The sequence below is a fragment of the Chaetura pelagica genome, unplaced genomic scaffold (assembly GCF_000747805.2).
Source record: "Chaetura pelagica isolate M959 unplaced genomic scaffold, ChaPel_1.0 scaffold255, whole genome shotgun sequence".
Lineage (NCBI taxonomy): Eukaryota > Metazoa > Chordata > Aves > Apodiformes > Apodidae > Chaetura > Chaetura pelagica.
In genome coordinates, this window is record NW_009953311.1 from 385058 (window position 1) to 407880 (window position 22823).

At 35.8% G+C, this 22823-nt stretch overlaps 1 protein-coding gene across 1 annotated transcript in view; it reads left to right on the forward strand.

Moving 5' to 3' along the window:
* The window catches only part of ERCC6L2 (excision repair cross-complementation group 6-like 2), a 50218-nt gene extending 28405 nt beyond the window's left edge, over window positions 1-21813 (forward strand). The window contains exons 12-19 of the mRNA XM_009998070.1: window positions 116-211; window positions 1554-1653; window positions 3908-4060; window positions 5211-5291; window positions 6205-7384; window positions 8085-8239; window positions 18777-18964; window positions 20856-21813. Of these exons, the coding sequence (XP_009996372.1) occupies window positions 116-211; window positions 1554-1653; window positions 3908-4060; window positions 5211-5291; window positions 6205-7384; window positions 8085-8239; window positions 18777-18964; window positions 20856-21813 (2911 nt within the window). The remainder of the gene's footprint in view (window positions 1-115; window positions 212-1553; window positions 1654-3907; window positions 4061-5210; window positions 5292-6204; window positions 7385-8084; window positions 8240-18776; window positions 18965-20855) is intronic.
* The last annotated feature ends 1010 nt before the right edge of the window (window positions 21814-22823 follow it).

Consider the following 22823-nt stretch of genomic DNA (forward strand, 5'->3'; position numbering starts at 1 on the left):
AAAGAGTATGCTAATATGGATCTAATACACTGAAAAAACCCAAACCTCTTCTGTTTTTCTTACTGTCTTGTTCTTACTGTCAAATAGTTCTGTTTTTTCATTTTTATTTCTTTAGGGCTGGTGGACTGGGTCTTAATTTTGTTGGTGCCAATGTTGTTATACTGTTTGATCCTACATGGAACCCTGCAAATGATCTTCAAGCTATTGACAGGTACACTCTCAAAACAGAGAACTTGATTCTTCTTGTACTCTGCTCTGCTTTGATTTTGTAATGTATTTGTTCAGCTTTCCTAAGGGAAGGAATTTTTTACATGGTCTGACTTGTCCCCAAGACAGTAAGATATGTGCTGCTAAATTGTTTGTTAGCTTTGATGTTTTTGTTTTTCACTCTGAATTTTACTTACTTTCCATTTTATTTTTGTGACACTATGCTAGTGAGCTCATTAAAAAAAAAAAAAAAGGCATAGTTACTTTTTGTGATCAGTATATCGGTGTGTGTGTGTATAGCTGAGTGGCATTTTTCCTGTGTTTGTCAAACCAGAGTCTGTTGTAATTGTCCCTAGTTCAAGTGATGTTTTGAATTCTAGAATCTCTGAAGAAAACCGTTTATGTTCATTGCTGCTTCACCCTTGTGGAGACCAGCATCTTTTCAGCACTTGTGTCTATCTCTGGTATTATGCAATTGAAGGATTTCAAGGAATCTGAAGTTTTTCTTTCAAGGCTTCTTGATCATAGGATGCTTCTCTAGGAATCAGGACATACTTTTGAACAGCTGAAAAATATTGGAAGCCTTTGAAATTGAGTAGATTTTCATAATTTTTATATGAGCAGAAATAAACTTGTTTCTGTTTTCCCATCTAATTCTGTAATTCAGTTTTAAGGATCTTTTTGACTTCTCAGAGATGTTAATGTGCACCTGTTCTGGAGAAATATGTGTATCAGAAATGTGTTTTGTTGAAAGGACTGTCTTTAAAGAATCCATGTACAACCACATTTCTATAAATTGGTTCAGTGTCTCTTGAATTTTCAGAATATAATCTATTAGAAGTCTCAGGATTTGCTGTTCAGGTAGAACCCTGTTCAGTAGCTGCTTTTATTACATTGCAAAGTGCTTTGTAAAGAAAAGGCTGCCCTATCTAACCCATCATCTAACTCCTCTGTAATGCAAATAGGAGAATATCTTGTGCAAGAGCAGATGAAAACAGAGAGGGGAAAAAAACCCACAACGTGAGGAAACACAGTGGAAGATTTGTTTTCAAAAGAGATGAGTGACAGGCCTTTGTGATACAAATTGAGGAGAACACTTTTTCAACTGGAAAACTAAGGGTAAAGAAAAATTGAATGAAATAATAAGGAAAACTTAGAAAAGTGAAAAAACCACAAACCAAACCAAACAGAAACTAAAGCAAAAACAAACAACTCATAAATGATTTAGAGTACTCCTTATTTATTGGAATGCTTTTAATATTTTTATTTTTTTTACTGTCTCAAAAAGCTTTCTTTTATTTATTCATTGATAATAGATGTTTTTTAATATGACACTGTCCTTGCAGAGCTTATAGGATTGGCCAGCACAAAGATGTTAAAGTGTTTAGATTGATATCCTTGGGAACTGTGGAAGAGATGATGTACTTGCGACAAGTTTATAAACAGGTAAAGTTGACAAACTATTTGAGTTGGGAGATCTTTTTAGCTCTTTCAAAGACTGAAAGCTAAACTAATAATAAAGTCGTAGCTGAGCTCGATTTTATGGTATATGCTGTTACTTTGACTTGTGAAGCAATGATATGTTATTTAGTGATTGTCAATGAACAAAAAATAGTTTGTTTTCAAGATTTTCTGTAACTTTTGTAATTTTAATTATAAAACATACATTTATTAAGTTATACAGAGACTAGAACTGTTTTCTTTAAATACTTGTAAAACACATACAGCTACCTTCCAGCTGGAATGTATATAGCAGCCTACAAGAAAGCTGGAGAGGCACTTCTTACAAGAGCATGTAGTGATAGGACAAGGGGTATGCTTTTAAGCTGAAAGAGGGTAAATTTAGATAAGACATTAGGAAGAAATTCTTGACTGTGAGACACTGATGTAGGTTGCACAGGAAAGTTGTGGAAGCCACACAAAACCCCATCCCCGGAGGTGTTCATGGCCAGGTTGGATGGAACTTTGAGCAGTTTGCTCTAGAGGGAAATGTTCATGCTTATGCAGGAGAATTGGAACTAGATAACCTTGAAGGTCACTTGCAGCCTAAATGATTCTGTGATTCTATGATATCTGCAAAAGTTTTAGTATCTGCAGCATTTGAAGTCAGGTAGCTATTTATTTTAAAAAGCATTTTTTGAAAAAGGAGTCTTCATTACAAATAATCCACTCGATTTATTCTTAATATCCACATTCATGGAAAGCTTAGAGAACATCCTGTTCCAAAGTTTCTCTTGTATGAGGTACTTCCAAGGATTCATTTCAACATCAAGGGTCAATAGGAGAAGTCTCTGAAAGGCTAACAAAGTTATCAATAGCAAATTACAACCGACTCCATTCACTAAAATCAGGAGAGTATTGCATCACAGAGGTCTTTGGAGTTAGTGATCTCATATGTAAGGAAGACCTGTCTGTTTGGATTCCAAAAGGCAGTTATAAAACTTCTTGAAAGGCTCTTGATTTTGTTCTTGGTTTTTGTTTGTTTGAGTGGTTTTTTTTTCAAGTGGACTTGTGTTTTTCAAGTTGAATAAGAAGCAATAAACAGAGTAATTGTAAGTTATTGTTCGTTGTGCTTTTTTTTAAGTCTGCACATGGATTGCATTCCCTACTATTAACAATTGAGCACAGCTAGGAAATCTTCAGTAAATTGTGAAGAAAATGCGTTTATCTGCTATTGAAAATTCAGAAACCATGAGCACATGTGGATGTGTGGCTTTTGAACTATACAAGTGGTGCTATGAAGTGAGCTCAGGGTCATCCCTCTTTTTCATGAAATTAATTATTGTGAAAATACTTTATCATGTTTAGTGTGTCCTTACTGAAGGTTCTATTTGATTTTAGAATTCCTTACTTTTTAATATGTGTTTATATGACCTATCCGGATATGACTGAAGATATATATAAAAAAAATCTTAACAGAATAGAATCATGAATAAGATATATATGTGTCCTAAAGTGTGCTATTGTAAATGCCATGTGTAATTCAGGAAAGAGTAAATTATGCTTATCTGAAGTTAAGCTAGAATGTAACTGTGTATTTACCGGCTTACGTAATTGAAGAGTTGTGCTGTCTAGGAAAATGCCTGTTCAGTGCCAGAACTAGAAGGGGGTAGGACTGAAGAACTACCAACTGCTTAGAGACAGTTACAAAAATATTACAGGTTCAGTATCATAAAACCATGGTTTTGACATAATTCCACTTGAAATCAAATGTACCCATTATGGAAACATGGGGATTTGCAATCTCTGAAATATCTGTAAAAATGCCTGTCTTCAAAAATGTTTTAGTTCTGCCTGATAAACTATTAAATTGTCTTTCCTTTTTACCTCAAATATTTTTGAGTCACTTCTGTTTGATGTACTTAGCAAGACTGCATGATAATTAAAATATTCAGAGATCAATAGGAGTGATCTTGTGGCTTTTACTTAGTCTTTACCAAGTAAACGTGATGCAAATGACTATGAAAAATAGTGAGAATTTCGTATAGAGAAAAGATGAACACTAAAGATACAGAGGGGTGTCAGTGGTTTCTATAGTGGGTGTGTGATACAGAAAACATCTGCCAGGGAAATTAAAACGAATTATTCTCCCTTAAGAATTTCTGTCTTCTCAAACTAATGCTGTGTAGATAATGTGGATGGCAGGAAATTCTGACCTGATGGAGCAAACATTTCTGAAATCTCTTATGTTCTTTTTTAGCAACTTCACTGTGCAGTAGTTGGAAGTGAAAATGCCAAGCGGTATTTCGAAGCAGTGCAAGGATCCAAGGAACATCAAGGAGAGCTTTTTGGGATCCATAACCTTTTCAAACTTAGGACTCATGGATCCTGTCTTACCAAAGACATCCTGGAGGTGTGAAGTCCTATCCATTTGACTTCTGGATATTAGTTTTACATTTTTCCTTCCCTCATGAGGTGTTGCCATTCAAAATTACAGCAAAATACTTTATAAAACAAAGAAACTTTAAAAGTACCTGACTATGCAGTACCTTAAACGAGCATGCTAATTTCTTGTTCTGATGTAGATCAGATAGATTTCCTGAAATCAAACAAAAACTGGGAAAAGTTTGGACTAAATTGCAGAAAGTTTGCTAAAATACTTGTTTTCCTAATAAAAAAATGCTGTAGCTTATTTCTGTGGTACTTTCACATATTGTCAACTTTGTGCAGATACCTTTTATTCATTAGCACATCAGAGTGACCTTTTAAGCCAGAATACTGCTTGTAAAATATTTTTACATAGTAACCTTTTAATAGAACATTTTAAAATGTCAAAAACTGTTCAATAAAAGTATTTTATCATGCTAGATTTAAAAATGTTACAAGGTGGAAATAAGTAATGGAAGCTTCATATTTTAAGATTAATTTCATAGTAATTCTAGAAAAGAGTGTTGGCACAAATCCATACCATATAGTGCACACTGGTTTTAAGTATATGCTGTATTATATCTTTTTCTATCTAGCATATTTGCTGCAGCTAGCTTGCATTTTGAAATTTATTACAGTTTTATTTTAGGTTTCTTTCTGTCTTCTGTTTAGTTTGTTATTTTGCCTATGTAGGAAGAGACTGGGGAATGTGAGGTATAGAGGTATAAAGAGGTATAAATAGAGGTATAAAGGCAGCATGGCTGAAGACTCATGTGGTATAAGATCGTGTACTTTGAGGTATTATGCTAAAAAATTATTTAAATTAAATAAAATTTAAAACATGGTATGTAATGTCAGCATTGTAGCAGGTATTCTGCTTTGGTAAAAAGTGAAAAATTAGAACATTGTCTTCATGAGGTCACCCCACTTTATGCTGTATGCTACTTTTCCTGCAGGCTATAGATCAAAGAAGAGTAAGTGCCAAAATATGTCTTAATTTGGACTTTGCAGATTGTACTTCCCATGCTTATATCTTTATAGAAAAAAAAAAAACCTATTTTTTTCTGTCCTTGCCATTGTTAACTTGAACAGATACAGTTTTTGTTCTGTTCATCCTTGATTTTATTTTTTTTTAGAGGGAAGGGCAAGTAGAAGCAGGAGTCATGACAGCAACTACATGGCTAAAGGAAGAGACTCCTCCATGCAACTCAGAAAAGGTGAGGTGTCTTTTTTGGCCTCAGAGTGTGAAAATATTGTTAGATTAGATAACACTGAATGGTACTGAAAATAAACTGCTGTCACTTATGGTTCCTGGAGATTTCTGTGGGTAAAAGATAGTATTAATTTAAAGCAGTATGCCAAAATATTGTTCATAACCTCACATTATTGTATTATCATGATCTCACAGTGGATTCCATGATGAACAGTAAATTCTTTAGTTTGTCTTTTGGATATTAGAATTAATATGTTGATTTTGCAACTTCTCTTAATGTGTGAAAGTTTAGTATTTACCCTTCTGACTTTGTATTTACCTATTGTCATGTTTCTTATCTCAGTAGTAAGCAGTTTTGGATTTTTATTCTGGCCTTCTGTAGCTTAAAAATGCTTTAATGTGGCCTGGAAGTAATTTTTGTTTGATTAAAGTAGGACTCAATTGATTTTAAGAGCACAGTGTTAAGAACTCATAGCTCTTTTAAATTGTGTTAGCCTCCATATACCAGCAGACTGGCAACTGTGTGATTTTTTTTTTTTTATGAATGTCATTACACACTATTAAGTTTTGAAGTCTCTTTTCACACTCCTTTCAAAGATTACATTTGCAAGAAGATCACTGTAAGCTACAAAAATGAGTGTAGGTTGTGAGGACATGTTGTTTTAGTAGTGCACAGCATATTTTTTTGTTATTTTCATGGTTCTGCTAAAAAAATTGTTCTGCCAAATACTTCTGTGCAATTTTTTCTCTGATTTGTTTTTTTACTTCTGTTTGTGTATTGGAATACTTTTTTGTATATTCTTTTATTTCATAACATAGTGAAAACCCCCTTTTTTTCACACTGCTTTGGAATTAGGTATGTTCCATATATTATTTATGCTTTAAATGCCTTTGCTATAAATTGCTGTTATTTTTAGTGTGAGCAACTGGACTGTAGAGAAGATGGAGATCCTGGACAAGTAAAGAGAGAAGAAATGGATTTTTCTGATGACTTAAGTGATGACATTTTGGAGACCTCTGTGAAAAAATGGGGCAAAAGGAAGCCTAGAAATGCAAATAATTTAATGGTAACAAAGGGACGATTTTCCTTAATGCAGTGTGGATTCTCTAAGTTGTTGCAGAGAGAAATTGAAACCACCAAAGAGTATAATAATTACAAGTCTTGTAAGTCAAATTCTGTTGATCATGCTATAAGAAGAAATAGAAGTAGCAAGCATGGTGATTTCCAGAAATGTCAAAGCAATGAACATATTTTGGAGCACGAGAGAGCTGCTCATTCACCAGATGAAAGTGATGAACAGGATGCGTGTAGTACAGACGGGCTTGTTTTGTCCAGCTCAGAGGAGGAAGGGGACAGCGAAAGTAAGGATCAATGCATTTCAAAGCAAAGTGATGTAGTCATTGAAACAGACTGGAGTTCTGAAGAGAACAATGATGTTATCTTTCCTACCCAAGTTCCAGCATACCAGCAACCAATGCTTACTAAAAAAGTTGAAATTTGCAGTTCAGCATATAAAAATCCTGAGGAGATACCAAAGCAAGAAGATGGGCTGCTATTTAAGGGAGGAAGTAGGCAACGTCAATTGCATAGTACTAAGTCAGATTTCAGAAAAATTATGTCTTTTGAAGACATCAAGAACAGCAGAAGAGATTTAAAAGGGACAAATGATGTAAGTGATGAGTCAGATGATATTGAAATTTCCCACAATTCTGAATCAACAAGGTTAAGAACTCTCACCTTTCTAAAAGGGAAAGAAAGACATTTCTGTAACAGTGTACTAGATGACTTCTCCAAATCTGTGCTACAATCAAAGAAGCCTAGTAGAAAAGAAAAGGAAAGTTATTCTCAGAATATAGATGAATTTTCATCCTCTGAAGATGACTCACCAGTTGAGAAAATTCATACCAGAAAGCAAAGGTACAAGTGTAAAAGACAGAGAGACAGAGTTCAGTTTGGATCTAAAATGCTTCATCCTATTCAAGGTAGCTCTGTTGCACAAACGAAGTCTAGCAATTATGCTGTGCGTAGAACTTCTGCAAGTACAACTGAATTTGAACATCAAGAGAAAAAATTTGAATCAATGGACAGATTTTTAGGTAACTAGAAATTTATTTCATTTTAAATAAAGTAGTAGTATGTTAATCGTTGGCAGGTTTGAAGTTCTTGTTTTTGTTACAAGATACTAGTGAATGGTCTACATTATTTAGTACTGTCTTTCTGTATCTCCGTATTTACTTATTAGCCTTTCTTTCCTGTCTTCTGAGGTAATGGGTTGCTCTGTAGTATTTTGTTAAACACTTACTGTTTGTGGAATGGAAGATTAATTAAGAATTCACAAATCAAATTATTTCTGCTGTAAAACCTGAACTCTTGACACGGCTGTTAAGGTGGTTTTTTTTAATATATAAACTTTTGGTTTTGTGACGTGGGAGTTTGAAGTACCACATAGAAGATCTGATTCTATTTGAGACTTAACTTTAAGCATTAATATTGCAGCCATTAAATCATAGATCCTTTAAAAAGTCTCCTTTGCCCATCTGAAAAAATCCCATAGTGAAATGGGAGCAGTATTAAACTGCCTGGATAAATCTGAATAAGTCTAATGATTGTTCACCATTTCATAGAACTGAGAAACTTGGTGCTGAGTGAAATAGTAAGAACTTTTACAATTTTTCTATAAAAGGTATGGGTTGTTGGTTTGGATTTTTTTAATAGTGATGTCCTTCTTCAGTGCAGCTATATACCTTCCGGATTTTGAAATAAAACTTTGACTCTGTCTTTCTCCTGCTTCATCAGATGGTGTTCAAGAAGTGGCATATATTCATTCAAATCAGAATGTGGTTGGATCCAGCAAGGCTGAGAATCGCTTGAGCCGATGGGCAGTGCGAGATGTGTTTGAGTTGAAGCAGTTTTCCCAGCTTCCTGCTAATGTAGCAGTCTGTAGTGCTAAGGTAAAGAGGAATGCTTGGGAAATGTTGTTTCTACTGTTTTTAGACTAAATTTTCATCTTAAAAAGCTCTAACAAACTTGTTTTCCTGCTAATGGCACCATGAATGATCAAAGCCATTGAGGATGGGAGGAGGAGGCTCAAATGCAGGTGCAGTCATGTTTTGGTTTTATTTTGTTGGGTTTTTTTAGATTGACCAGTTCTGAGAGAGTTGGGAATTAATCAGCAGAACACTCTCTGTGGGTTTTTTCTGAGGAAAAACTGTAAAGTGAAGGATTTAACTGTTCAAAATAAAATTCTGTTCCATGTTTTTCTGATCTGAGGCTTGAAAAAACTTCAGTTTGTAATGGATTCAGTTTAAAAAGATCTAGTTACCACAATATGTACTGTAGCATAGAAAGTCAAACATAAATCAGTTTGCAGATTTTATTTATTTGAGGGGTTTTATTGGGTATGGACGCATGCAGTTTCTATAATGGGTTAAAGTAACGGTCATTATTGTCTATGCTTAATGTATGAAACACAAAACAAGAGTTTAGCAGGAGCACTCATTTTTTGTTTGTTGTGCATCTTGTTTAATTACATTTGGAATATATACAAATCTGGAATAAATTGAGGTACTGCTCTGTGCTGCTCCCAGGTTTTTGTTCTTGTTACATAGTGGTTTTAATCTAGCCAGATTATCTGATACTTTGTTGTTTGTCTTGGAAGAAACAGCTGCTGTTTCCTAGACAGATTCTTAAGATAAAGCACCTGCATAGAAAAAGTAATTGGTGAATGTGCAGTTTCATCATTACAGCCGTAGTAGCAATCAGTATCGAAATGTTAGACAGAAGCCTTCAGTTGTTCTGAGGTGTTGAACACCTGCAGTGGCTAAGAGTTTCTTCCAGTGTTGTTGATGTACTATATTTAATTAAGCCATTAGCAGGGATGCCAAAGAATTTTTGCACTGGGAAGATCAAACCAGACCAACCAGCAGAAGTGGGGCCTTTTCAATGCTAACACATTTGCATTAGAATGTCTCTTATTAACAGAAAAGTTGGTCAGAAAGGCTCAAGAATACTGTAGAGAGGTCCTTATTTAATGGCAGTGGCTGACAACATTAATAAAATTAAATACAAATGAAAGAAGACTGAAGAGAGTACTTTGAGTAAGTCTGTTGATCCACATAGGTTTAAAACTAGTCTGTGGGAATCATTTGTATTGTTCATGTAATTTGAATCTCAATATTTAGACTCTGTGTGACTGCAACTGTTACAAATTAAACTGTTACAAATTACTCTCTTGATTACCTTGTCAGTCCTTCTAAGGTATCTATTTTTCACTCACAAGCAACAGTACTATCAATGCTCTTGGAGATTTAAGTAGGAAGAAAAGCATCAGTAATTATGGAGAAGGCTGCCTCTTCCTTTGCTTCCTGTACTTTCTTTGATGTTGGGCGCTAATCTAGAAATAATCCCTAGATGGCTGACCATGCTTCTATGTGGAGCTTTGAATTTTTTGTGCTTGGCGTAAAAAAAATGCTGCCAGGGCTTCATAGACAACTTAGAAATATGATCTACTTATAATGTTACCGCTACTATTTTCCTTTCTTCATTAGTTTATTTTTATTTTAAAAGGTGTTCTGTGAAAAACACTGTCCTTGTTGATCTTCTGGGCATCAGGTGTTGCTGGTCATTTTTCACATATTTGCCAGCAGTTTTAAGCTAGGACATTCACTGTCAGAGCCACTAGCTGTGTTATAAAGAGAATACTGATTTCAAATGAAGTTTAATGAAAAAGTTTTTCAACAGATTGAAGTAGCATTATGTGTAGTATTAAAGATACAGCTGAACAGTTTTAAGTTGTTATTACTATTTCTTGTAAATAAAACCATGGTATTAAATACGGAAATGTTAGTTATAACCTGATAGTTATTGAGGAAGAGCAGAGTTTGTATCAACTGAAATTTGTCACTGATGTTGCTTTCTAACATAATTGTTCTGTTTCTCAGACATTGTATAGCAACACACTCCAGAAGTAGTGACAAAGTCTGTCCCTTTATGATTCGATGGCATTAGGGTGCACTGTGCTCCAGTGTCCACCAAAGCTTTATACTTTTGTGGTTCTAATGTGCCAGGCTACTGAATCCACACAGTCCAGTAAACTTGGTTGTCCCTCTCCTCCTCCTGGCCAGAGGCAGGGCACCTCTGAGCATTTGAGGTTGAAACACGATCCTGGATGGAGACTGGTGCAGCCTTCTTCTTGGAAGAACCATCTTCTGCCTTTGTTTAGTAGCTTTTGCGTGCATATCTGGAGGACATCAGTGGGTCTCTTGTCCCATATTTTCATGTCCTCCTTAAGTATGTGAGAGAGACCACAGGTGGCAGTAAAGTGGGTTGTGTCTCTCTAGCTGCTTTCTCATAGCAGTTTGCCTTCTCTCAATGGCTGCAACACATGACCAGTTTTCTCTAGGGAGATACTGGGGTTTATGTTCCCATCTATTTGGCATCGTATTCTTTCTGTCATTTGTTCAATGGCTGAGGTGTGGAACTGATGGGAATCAGAGATTGTCTCCGTTCTGTCATGCTCTGAAAGCCACTTCATGCACAGTTGGTCTTGTGTTGTCATCAGTGCATCCCATGAGGGAGAATATAGGGGCATGTGCTGCTGGTACAGCCTGAGCAAACCTCCGGAAGATTTGTGTGTTGCACAGAACGTCATCAGGATTTGTAAGATCTTTATCATAGATCACCTCTCGCACAGCTATTTCTCTCAAATGCATGATGGTTTTCTCAAGAGTGGGTTATCTTCTTTGTTGCCATTCAATGTCACCCTTGTGGGGATATCTCTCCCTTATAGCTGAAAGAAGTTGGTCCCACAGGGTAGTAGTTCCCATCTTACTACCAAGTGCTCGGTCAATACCAGCATCTCTGGCAAGGGATCCCAACTGCTTGGCTTCTCTCTCTTCCACATTGTATGTTTTAGCCCCACTATCAAAGCATCAGACCAACCAAGGAAGAAGTCCCTCACAATCAATATGGGTGAAGTCCTTTCCCATGAGGTGAAGTTCCTTCAGAGAAAAGGCTGGACAAAATCATCATCGTCATCTGATTGAGAATGGCCTGCTGTTCTATCTGCCTGAGAAGGGCCTACTCCTTTATCTATTTGAGAGGTACCTGCTCCATCACCTCATTTAAAATAGTCTGCTTCCTCAATTTCTGTCTCTATTGTTGCTTGAAGAAACTCCGGATGTCTCAGACGGGAGTGGGTAAAAAGGGAGGATTGTTTCACCTTTTTCTTTGCTCCTGGTCACAGGATTAACTAGTTTGGTTTGAATAGGAGTGGATTTAATCTTTGCTGAAGCAACTTTTTTTTTGTAGCATTACTAGTGGTGGTAACAGCATCATGAGTGGCAGCAGCATTGCCTGTGGGGGAGTGGCAGTGAGTGGAACAGCACCTCACCCTACAATCCACAATACATTATAAACATTCAGCAGAAGCATCCCTACTGCAACAACGCTATTCAGATCAAGAGTCAGGAGATTCAGCTTGAGAGAAAATGGAGAGGTAAAATGGAACCTGCTGCTGCCATTATCAACATGGACCTTTCTGTTTACTTTAGGATCTCTACTTTAACTGTATGCATACAGTGTACAGTGCCCCCATAAAGATCAGTGTCATAACCCCTAGTATCACTAGGCTGGTAATTATACGGTTGATTATGGTTACAGCTCCGTTGATAAACCATGAAACAATAACAAGAGCAGCTACACAGAGCAGTATGCTCTTGACTGCATACCACATCTGTGATTGATGTTGGGAGAAAGGTCCAGCAGATACATGTCTGCAGAAAGTCTATGTTCATTTTTCATTCCATCATTAAATTCAGCTGAAGTGTTGCCCATTGCTATCTGAAGGATTCCTTCCATCAGAGGTGGAATTTTAAACACTCCCAATTGGCGAGAATTTATAGTCTGGGTTTAAGATTGAGCCCCACGTTGAGCATCAATAAATTGTTGTCACCATTTGACTTAGGATCAACAACAACATTCTCGATCCCCTCCCACCCAAGTAGGGAAGAAGACAGAGAATGAGGCAGAGACTTTTCTGGATTGAAAACGAAACTAGACAGCTTTAATTAAACACTTAACAATGAAAGAAATGGAGTTCAAGCTTCCAAAGCAGCCTGGTTGATTTTTGTTGCAGGAGCTTGTTACTTTGGTTTTTTTGGGTAGCTTGCAGTGATATTTGTGAAACTTCTACTTTGCTACTGTAAGAAATAGAAGCCTCCCAGAGACAAGATTAAATACTTTATTTTGAAGTTTCTGGAGTATTCTGAAGTAAATTACTGCATTCCTTAATTAATTTCCTAATTAATCTCCATGTTAATTGGCAAAAACAGCCAATATGACATTTTATATAAGTACAAAAGTCTGGAATAGGCCTTCTCTAGCTTCTATAAAGTTGAATTTGTGTAGTATTTCTTCAGTAGGAATCGGGGAGGCGGGGGGTGAGAGCATTGGGAAGACTTTGGAAAAGCTCAAAGATTTTACAAGAAAGGCAAAAAATGAGAACAGGACATACATTCTAAAGCTAATTTGTGTTTTTTAATATATAGAAAAGTATTAATCACAAGAACTTGTACTGTACCTGCTGAATATGTGGAGTCTTTTTTTTTCAGTCAACTGCATGTCTTCAACTTAAGTTTGCTTAGTTTTACTGAGAAGTACAAAAACAGCCATTCAATTGAGGATTAATCACTGTGGCAACTAAAATGTGAGGAAAAGAGGGAGGATATAGTCTCCCTTCAGCTTCCTGCCAGCTGTCATATTCAACCTCTGCAGCAAGAATTCAGGCCAAAATACAGACTATGACCAAGTCTTAAGAAACTGTATCTGTATTTTTATAAATTGTTAAAAGAATTGCACTATAAAAGCAGACTTAATCCTCTGAATTGGGTGACAGACATTTGGCACTCTTGCCAGTGTTTGACAGAGAAATAACGGGGTTTTTTGTAGTAAAATATGGATTAATGGTAAACCCCTCTTTATGTTATTGCAATGTATATAAATGAGAGAACTAAGCGTTCTGTCAGCCTAGGAAAAAACATGCCCATTTTATCTCCAGTGCAGGTTTAAGTGGTAAATACAAAAGTTGTGTTATTAAGAACTCCTCTTTGTCGTATTTCTATTATGTTGACATTTTGTATATTATTTAAACAAAGACTTTCTATCAATTATAGTCACTCTGATTTAAGTGTGTGTGCACAGCTTTCAGATTCAACAAGTTTAGATAGTTGTCTACAAAGTGTAAGCTTTGAGGAGATAGCATTGCGTTATTCTGCTTTTCTAAGATTGGGAATGCTATTCAGCTTTGAAATAATTGTCCCCTAATGAGTGACCTGTAATGCTGCTTTATTGAATTTACAATTTTAGCTTATTGTGAAATGAACCATTTCAGTATGGCTTGTGATTTTTTGTGGTATTTTGTTGTTGTTTGTTGTTTTGTTGGGTTTTTTTCAAAGTGCAGTGAGTTTGTATGTGGAATTCTGTGAAGCATGTAGTTGCGTATTCATTATGGTGTATGTGCATGGCTCTTGGGTTTGCTGCTGTTTGATGGAGGGTTGAGAGGGTGAAAGAAGATAGGTATAAGTCCACAGGCTCTTTCTGGAATAAGGAATTATCTTAGCTTTGAGTTCTGAGACAGGCTGATTATTTCCTCTCATTCTCAACAATAACAACTATATTGATTTATGGTCGTATTTTTGGTGCAAGAAAGTGATATGGCTTATGTTCTTTTTGTTAAACAGTCAACAAATTGAACTAAATTGCTCTGAATGAGAAATTTTTGCCCTGTTACCTGATCAGAGAAGAAAACAGACTTGAAAGTGAATGTTCTATTTCTAAAGAGAAATAGAACACAAACAGTCCTTATTTGACTTAGTGGGCAGTTCTCCCTTACCAAGCAAAAGATGCGAGTTTATGGAATGTCCTTGGTCTCTGTTTGTACAAGCGACAAACCAGAAATGACAAACAGGAGAAAATAACTACATATTACTCTGGTAAAATTTCTTTACATTTAATAGCAAATATAGCAAAATACTGGTGTGAGTGTTGGTGCAATGTTTTGGAGGTATGAATTGAACCCAGAATAAAAGAAAACCCAAACATTTTTCATAGCTTGAAGAGTATTTCAGCTATTTGTCTTCTGTGATACAATAAAAATTGGATACCTTTGTATTCAGAGCAAACATTCTCTGTAGTTTTAGAAAACCTTAGTAGAAAGTTTGAGTATAAAAAAGTTTGAGTTAGTGTTCTAAAATTTTAAGCTATGTTAGTTTTATTTTCTAAGACAGCTGAGGTACTAACCATCAGTTATACAATAGCCTCTAATTCTCATTCGCCTGTCCTATATTAGTAGAATAATAGCATCATTCTGAGTCTGCTTTTCAATTAAGAAAGTTAAATTCAGAGGGGGAAATTCATGTCTACATCAGAAATTGTTCTGAAATATTATGAGTTGATCTTATTTAAAACTGTGCGATGTCTAAGTCACCATAATGCTCTGAAGTACGTAGTTTATTAAGTATTGCAACCACTGTAAGTAGAAAAGTGGTTCTGGTTTATTTAAGAATCAAGTGAAAGTAGAGGCATTCTATTATTTGATTACTTTTTTTTTTTTTTTTTTTTTTAATCTTGACCATATGGGCCTCATTTTTAGAGAAACTACAGGGAGTCCTATGGGGACACCATTATACTTTGTCTTCCTTGGTATGCAGAGTAATTTAGGAAGAAATTCTTGTTTGACGTGTATGTGTAAAAGAGAAAAGGAAACAAGACCAAGAATGAATCGTCTATTAGAAAGCATTTCAGGGTATGTATGGCCTGACAAGTAGAAGAAATAAATACATTATCTAAGGTAAAATAGAAACAATATCTAAGCATAGAGTATGTTCAAGAACAGCATATAGAAATATCATAGTAATTCATACATATTAGGGGAGAACTCTCAGGATAAAATCCAGTAAAAACTGTAAGGGGAAAAAATCTTAGCTGAAAGAATTTAGTGTTGTAATTTGGGTAGATAAATTCACTGTAATGCTGTAAGTATTACCTGATCAAAATAATAACAATCATCCAAAACCCACCACACCTCACTGTATATCTGGAAAGTCATGTGTGTTCTCAGGTTTTGAGGGGAGTGGGAAAATACCATTTAGAATATGACATAAGGGTTTGTTGTTTGCTTGCAACCCCTGTTTTAAGAGGACAGTCATGCTGAATTCAGTGTTTTGTGCTTTTATATGATTTAGGTGACTGCAAGGCAGCTAGAGTTTTGAGGAGGCCTTGTTTGTTTTAGAAATGAAAAGAAACAATGCAACCATGTAATGGAAAGTATCCTGGATATCTAGCAGCAGTGGTTTCATGCACATCTGAAGAAAAAGGCCTGTTAACACTGTTCCATCTTTAAATGGGGAAGGCAGAGAGGGTTGTTGCTGACTGGAAGTCAGTATTTGGCAAGATACTTACCATGGTAATACTTTGGGTACTCAGGAAAAGAAAGATGTTCAGACACAGTGCAGCTACAGCTAGGGAATGATTATGCAAGCATGTTTTCAATTTCAGATTACTTTAAGTCTGGTGTCTTGAATTGCTACAAACATGAGACAATTTAAAAAGCATATATCCCTGAATCTCTATTTTGTTTTTTTTTCTCCACTCCTCTTACTATTAGCATTTGCTCACTTGCTCTCCCATGCATTTTAATATTGCTGTACATAAAAAGATGAATATTGTTCTCTTTTGCCTTGCTCGAAGTGGCTAAAGAGAGGAAAAGGGAAGTCACAGGCTTAAGGTGGTCAGTCATCACCACCGTGTCTCGGGATGCATATACATGGATTAGCATTCATTGCTCCAGGGCATATGCTCTTAATTCCATAAAGAGGTGGCTCTTTGTGCCTGTTGCAGGAAGGAGAGATGCTGAAATTTTGTACTGTCACAGATAGACAAAGATTGGGTTTATTAGGTATATACTATTTTTAAAACTGCTGTAACTATGTGCAGGAGATAGATTGTCACCAGGAGCTAATAGATCCAAGAGTTGTTACAGATTTAAGATGGAATCTCTTAAGTAGAAGTTACTGCTACATTGTGGCACTTAAATTCCTGCTTGATGCTCAGCTGCCTGTCTTCATGTTTCTTGAAGATTGTTACCCTCAAATGTGAACTGGTGTGGGACTCTAAATACGCAGCTGCTACCATTTTTGCTGGACTCTTGATTACAGCCTGTCTGTAGTAAGTAATTCAAGGAAATGGGTATTCATTCTTAGTATTCAAAACTTGCTGTATACGGTTAAGAATCAGAGACAGGCATAACAAAAGAAGTAGTAGTGAAGGAAAATATCTTCCATGATAAGAAAATACAATGTGTTTATGCTGAAAACCCATAGACTAAGTGGAATATAAAAAGTGAAAATAAATGCTTTGTTTTATTTATTTTTTATGTGTTAAGAGACCCTAGGTTTTCTGATTACTTTAAAAACTATTTTCTGTACAACTACATAGTAATCCCTCTTCTTTCCCAGTTGAATATAGGGGAAGCCTCTTCAGTGTAAGTCCAGTATACGAAAAGCAGAGAGGATAAGAAAACAAGAGTAAGACAGGAAGGAATGGCTGCAGTTTTGTATGTTCTTTTCCCTAGTTTGCAGTAGCACTTCTCAATTTATTTTATTGTACTTTCTTTAACTTTATTTCTTTGTATTCACTGGAATATTTTCTGTACTGTAATGTTGCCTTAAAGGATTTATTTTGCTGCACCTTTTGTCCTCCACCAAAGTACTGGTTTGAAAGAAGAAAATGTGAATAATAAAGAAACATATAATGGTGTTATAGGTAATTTGATATAGGTGCACTTAATTTCTCAGATGACTAGTAAGTATGTGGTCGTTTAAGTAAAATTTTTTCCACTTTGCACAGTGGAAATTCCGTAACATGCACTGCAAATGCATAATACCATCAATGTAGCTAAACATGTAGAGACTACCTGCTTTTATGATTGCTGTCAATCTTTTTGTAAAAATTCTTTTAAAATACATACCACAGATACTGTATGCTATACTAAGTATTTATTTAGCTTTGCATCATGTGTATTTCAGAAGACTAATCAGAAGATTATGCAGTCTTCATGCAGTGCATGAAGAATGTATTTTTAACACACAGTATGTACATATGTGATGTTTTACAAGAATGCTTTTGGATTTTTACTGTAATTTTTAGCTGTCATACAGAAAAACTTTTTCATGTAATTGAATCTTTAAAACATATCTATATTTTAAAGTGAGAGAAAAACTTGCTATCACTGGATAGCAAAACTGGATGGTATCTTTATTCCAAGAGAGAGAATGTTTGTTGCTATTTGTGCAATTTCAGTTTTTTGACTATTTTTCTTTTCCATGGGTTAATTTGGTTAACTTTTTTCAGTCGTTATGTAGCTGAGCCATAAAGTAGTTCAGATGAACAAGACCAGTGCTGCAAAGGCAACATGGGATTTAATGTAAGAACACATAATGGGACACAAACACAGTAAGTTGGTAGAGAAAGCACTTGAGGAACAGAAAATAGAAAACTGTTGAAAAGAAATGTTTGTAATGAAATAGATTTCAATTGGTGAGTTAGAAGACAAAAACTGAAAAAGAGTCAGAAAGAAATCAGCCATGAGAGGGCTGAATTCAGAGCAGTAATGCATGAAGTCAAATTCAGAAGGAACCAGAACAGTGTGGACTGTTGACAGTGCTGGAAGGTTGACCCAAGTTTTAACTTTTTAAATAGTAATACTAGTAGAAAGATATAGGGAATATTTTCATCTATGCATGGATTTTACCTCTGCCTAGCGCCTCATCTTTGTATCTCTTGAGTACCAATATTCAGATTTGTCCCTTAGTGAACATGGAGACATCTTAAGAAAAACTGAAATCAGTGGTTTTGTTTTAATGAGAAAATGTTTATAATTTTTTTTTTAATTACTGGATTTGGGACGTGGGGGCTGTATTTAAGTTGGCAAACTTTAAAAAAACATTCACAAGTTCAACAGAGCCAATTATATTTCAGTGTAACTGGGACCGATTTAGTCAATTGTCTTTGCCAGAAAGCTGAGAATTTTTTCAAGAGTAACTTGCAGTGGCCGTGGGCTCTCACTGGTAAAACTCCTGCGGATCTTGAGAAACTTCTTTATAGTAACTTTTTCTACCCCCAGGAGAAAACTTGGAGCAACTCATTTAACCCATTTGTGCGTTAGAGAACTTAACAGAGATCTTTCATTTAGCCTCACAATTAACTGGTTTTGAAAAATATCCCACCTTATTCTTAGAGAACTAAGACTTTCCTTCAGTGTTTCTGTAAGTTTGTGCCTGAGTAAGGAGTTTACACAGCAGTTCTGAATCCAATTCTTAGCACTTAAACCGTTGAGTGCTAGTTGAGAGGGATAGAATTTGGCATAAGAGAGCTCATGAATGTGTCCTAGGCACAGCTGTTTTGACAATTTTCCATGTCTCCTTATACTAGAAAAATGAAGAAAATCCAGACGATAATGCAGCAGAGAAGAACGTTATTAAGGAAGATCAAGAAATGTCGGTGGACAGTAAGCAACATCACCTGTATGTTATGCATCCTGTGACCCAGAAAATCAAAACGGTACACAGAGTAGGTTCAACCACTTTCCTGGTTGGAAGGACACCAAAAGGAATCTGTAGGTGAGACTGTTCTGTTGAGATAATAGTAAAATTCTAAGCTTGAAAACAGTTTCCCTCTAAGGCAGCTGCTTTTCTCTGTGTTTCAGCCATACTCAGGGAATATTGATTATATTCTGTGGCAAGAGTAGAACTAAGGGGAAACTTCCAATCACATTATACCAAGAGGACCATACTGAGTAATTAAATTAATTGAACCAACAGATCATTTTACCTATTGATTCAATGAGCTATATATTACATAGATTGCAGATGTCGTCACCATCAGTATTCATTTATGTGTACCATGAAGTACTACAAACCAGTGCTCAAACTGTATAGAAGCACGAAATTTTATAGTATGAGCTTCTGACTACTTATTGATTTTTTTTCCCGGCTCTCATAACTTTACTTGAGAGACCATTAAAAAAAAAATTGAACCTGTATTTTTTTTAACATGGGGCTCAATATTTTTAATACTTGTTTTATAATGTTGTTTCCGCCCTCACGTTTGGAAGGATAATAGTTTATATGTCTTCTAGTTTTCTCTTTTTCCCCAAGTTATTTCTGTTATTAATAAAAATACTGAAATGCCATAGTTATGTAGGTAGAAGTTCAATAACAGTAGCCAGATGGTATGTGGAAATAGTGGGAAGCTGTACCTAACTAGGCAAACCTATAGAACTGGGAATTGGTATGTATTGTTAATTTAGCTTTGATTCAAATAACTTTACTATATGAGAGTTGGTATCTAGGTAGGATCTCTGTGTTCAGAATCTGTCACGTTAGGCAGCTGGCTCCGGCTAACCAAACTGTTAATGTTGAAGTGCCAGACTTGGTTACTGTTACAGGCACTGCAAATTCTAAATATTTGAGTCATCCAGAGAAGAATGATTCATGGTAAAAATACTCAAAATTGTAATAATAGTTATCAATAATCTCTTGAGGCAACAATTTTCAAAGACAATGAAGGAATTAAGGATTTTATTCCAAGATCCTAAAGTCATATCTGGCAAAAAGTTGAAGCACATTCACTCTTAAACATTAAGTAGGTCACCTGTTAGCACCTCACTTGCAGTTGTACTTCTGTAGTACATTTGGATCCACTGTACAGTGGAGGATGATTAAGAGCCTCAGGCTGCTGTATTGGAGTTGTAAGGCTGAGTGGGAAGCTGCCTGCAGCCACCACACCCAAAGAATATAGCTAGAGTGAGCCAGTCCAGCAGTATTTCAGACTGAACAGGCGTGTCACTGCCTACTTGAAAGCCTCCTACAGGAAAGGCAACATTTCATACCTGTTCTTTGACAAAGGAGCATAAACCCACTTCTCCAGCCTTCTCATTAGGTTACCTGGTTCCAAACTATGGCTAGCTTGATTAGGATGATCTCCTTTGGTTAGAACTTGGCCTCGGTTAGAACTTGGCCTCATAGCGGAAACAAATAGTTTATAGCTCACTAGGTAGGACTGAGGAGACAGTCCCTGTCTCCTTTGAATATTATTTATCTAGCTCTTGTTTAGTAAGTCTCCTTTTAAAAGGAGTTGAGCAGCTACTTTGTGTTTCTTGGTATGTTGTTGTTTTTTTCCGAAAAACACTGTAGCATGTGTCCACTTGCATCCTTCTCAACTGTGGTCCTTTGGTATGAAATCACACCTATGCTGAAAGTCAGTAAATCTTTGGCTCATAAGCTGAGGAAATCACACTGAAGTTTGGGATTCAGAAGTCACTTCAGTTATAAGATCATTGTTATTTTCTGCTCTTTGCAAATGAAAACAAAGCTCCTGATAAGGAAGTTCCCTTTTGCAATTTCTTTCTGGGGTATGTGAAGAATGTGAATTGAATTAATTACTTGAAAACAGCTTTTTTTTTTTTCTAGTTAAAGGTGTCAGCCTGTTTTTCCCTCTTCGTAATTACAGGAGACAATTTGAGGAAATGGTATCCCACTTTAATATGGGGTCAGTGGAGAAACTGGCAGAACGTATTGTAAAAGCTACATCAGAAAAAAGGCAGAAGATATTGAAGGAATTCTATGTTACCAAACATCCAGAGATGGAATCTTTATTCCCAGTTGTAGTACCAGCACAAGCTTCACATTACTCTGAGGAAAGAGAATCAGGTGCAACATACTTCCAAAAAAGAAAATCTGTTGTTAATTTTGAAAGACCTAAGTCTAAATCTTTGTCAACTACCAGCCAGCTTCTGAGTGAAACTACAGAAATGCAGAGACAGCAGAGCTGCAAAGGAGTGGCAGAGCAACTTCACAATGACTCCTACATGCAATATATGTGTGTTGATGCAAAACATAAACAATCACTTGCTGTTGCTGCTCAACATATCGAAAGGAGGAACAGTCAGGCATTCAAGTCCTCATTAAGTGGTGAATCAGAAATAATTAAGCTGCTGTCTGTAAAAAGTAGTGAAGGACAGCAAGATTCCAAAGGAGCACAACTGCCAAGAAAAAGATCCCTATCTCAGTCACAAAATGGGGAGAAAAAAGCTCAGACTTCTAAGAAATCATTTGTGGACTTACTTGGAGATACCTCTATTCTCAATGACATCTTCAGAAATGATGGAAATGGGCCTACAGAATCAGTAAGGAGATTGCCTTCAGTGCAGGTAGAAAAATCAAAGGAGAGACCGAAAGACTTCTGGGACATGCTGAATGAGCAGAATGAGGAGAGCCTTAGAAAGCTCACGGACATAACAGTCATAGAGAAGCTATGTGAAAAAGTACCCCATCTGCCAGTGACAGAAGAGAAAGACATGTATGAAAGTTCTCTTTGGAAAAAAAATGAAAATTTTTTGTGGAAAAAATACAGTCCAGATGATTCAGATGAACCATCGACTTCTATATCCTGTAAAGCGGTAAAATGAAAGTTTTCTATGTGAGTTGTGCTGTAATTATCTTAGTTCAACACTAAAATACGCACAGCTTCAGTCTGCAAGAAAATGGGATACCTCCATGAAATTAAAGATGAAGTAATGAATCCATATTTATCATTATACAGGCTTGTGGTTTACAGCTGTGAATATATATGTAATTACATATGTAATAGGTAATACATATGTGCTATATTTTATGGTAAACTATGATATATTGATTTTAAATTAAAAAAATTTAAAATGTTTTGAGTGCACTTTGCTTTCTTGCATCCTGATTTTATTTACAGACACAGTAGCAGTACCAGATTGATTTTCCCCTTTCATTTGGACACCCCCAGTCATCTCAGCAAAATCTAATGGTATTAAAAGGATTTGACAAGGGTACTCCACATTTTTCTGAGCTACTGGAATCTCAGACTTAATGAGATATGATGTCTTCATGTCTAATAACCTTTGAAAATCTTTTTCTTCTGTGATTTTACTCAATCTCTTTGAAGCTGTGGACTTTCTCATTATCTTCAGTATTCTATAGCAGTGAGTTTCTGAGCTTGGTTGATGTGAAAAAATACAAATTTTCATTTGATCACTTTTTCAATGCAAGAACTACAGCACATTGAATTATGCTGGGTATCAGATTTCATATTTCACTACTTTTTCATCTCCCATTTTTTATTGTTATAGACTTCTGTCAAGTTTTTTTAAGGTGCTCTGGTCTGAATAATACTTTCTGTGCAAAGGAAGAACAGGAATAGCCTAAAATAAAATAAATAAATAAACATTAATTTCCTGTTAAATACCAGGAAGAATCTAATGCCATTCAGTATTTCAGACTTACTTTTGTCTCCATTTACTTCATGCATTTGAGTATCTGATAGGAAAAAAGAAAAATATTTATATTGGGAAAACTTATTTCTTGCTTGGCTTAATGAAACTAGTTTCATTTGGTTAGCGCTGTATTCTGAAAAACTTTAAAATATGTTTTTGTATTGCATGTGCACTTA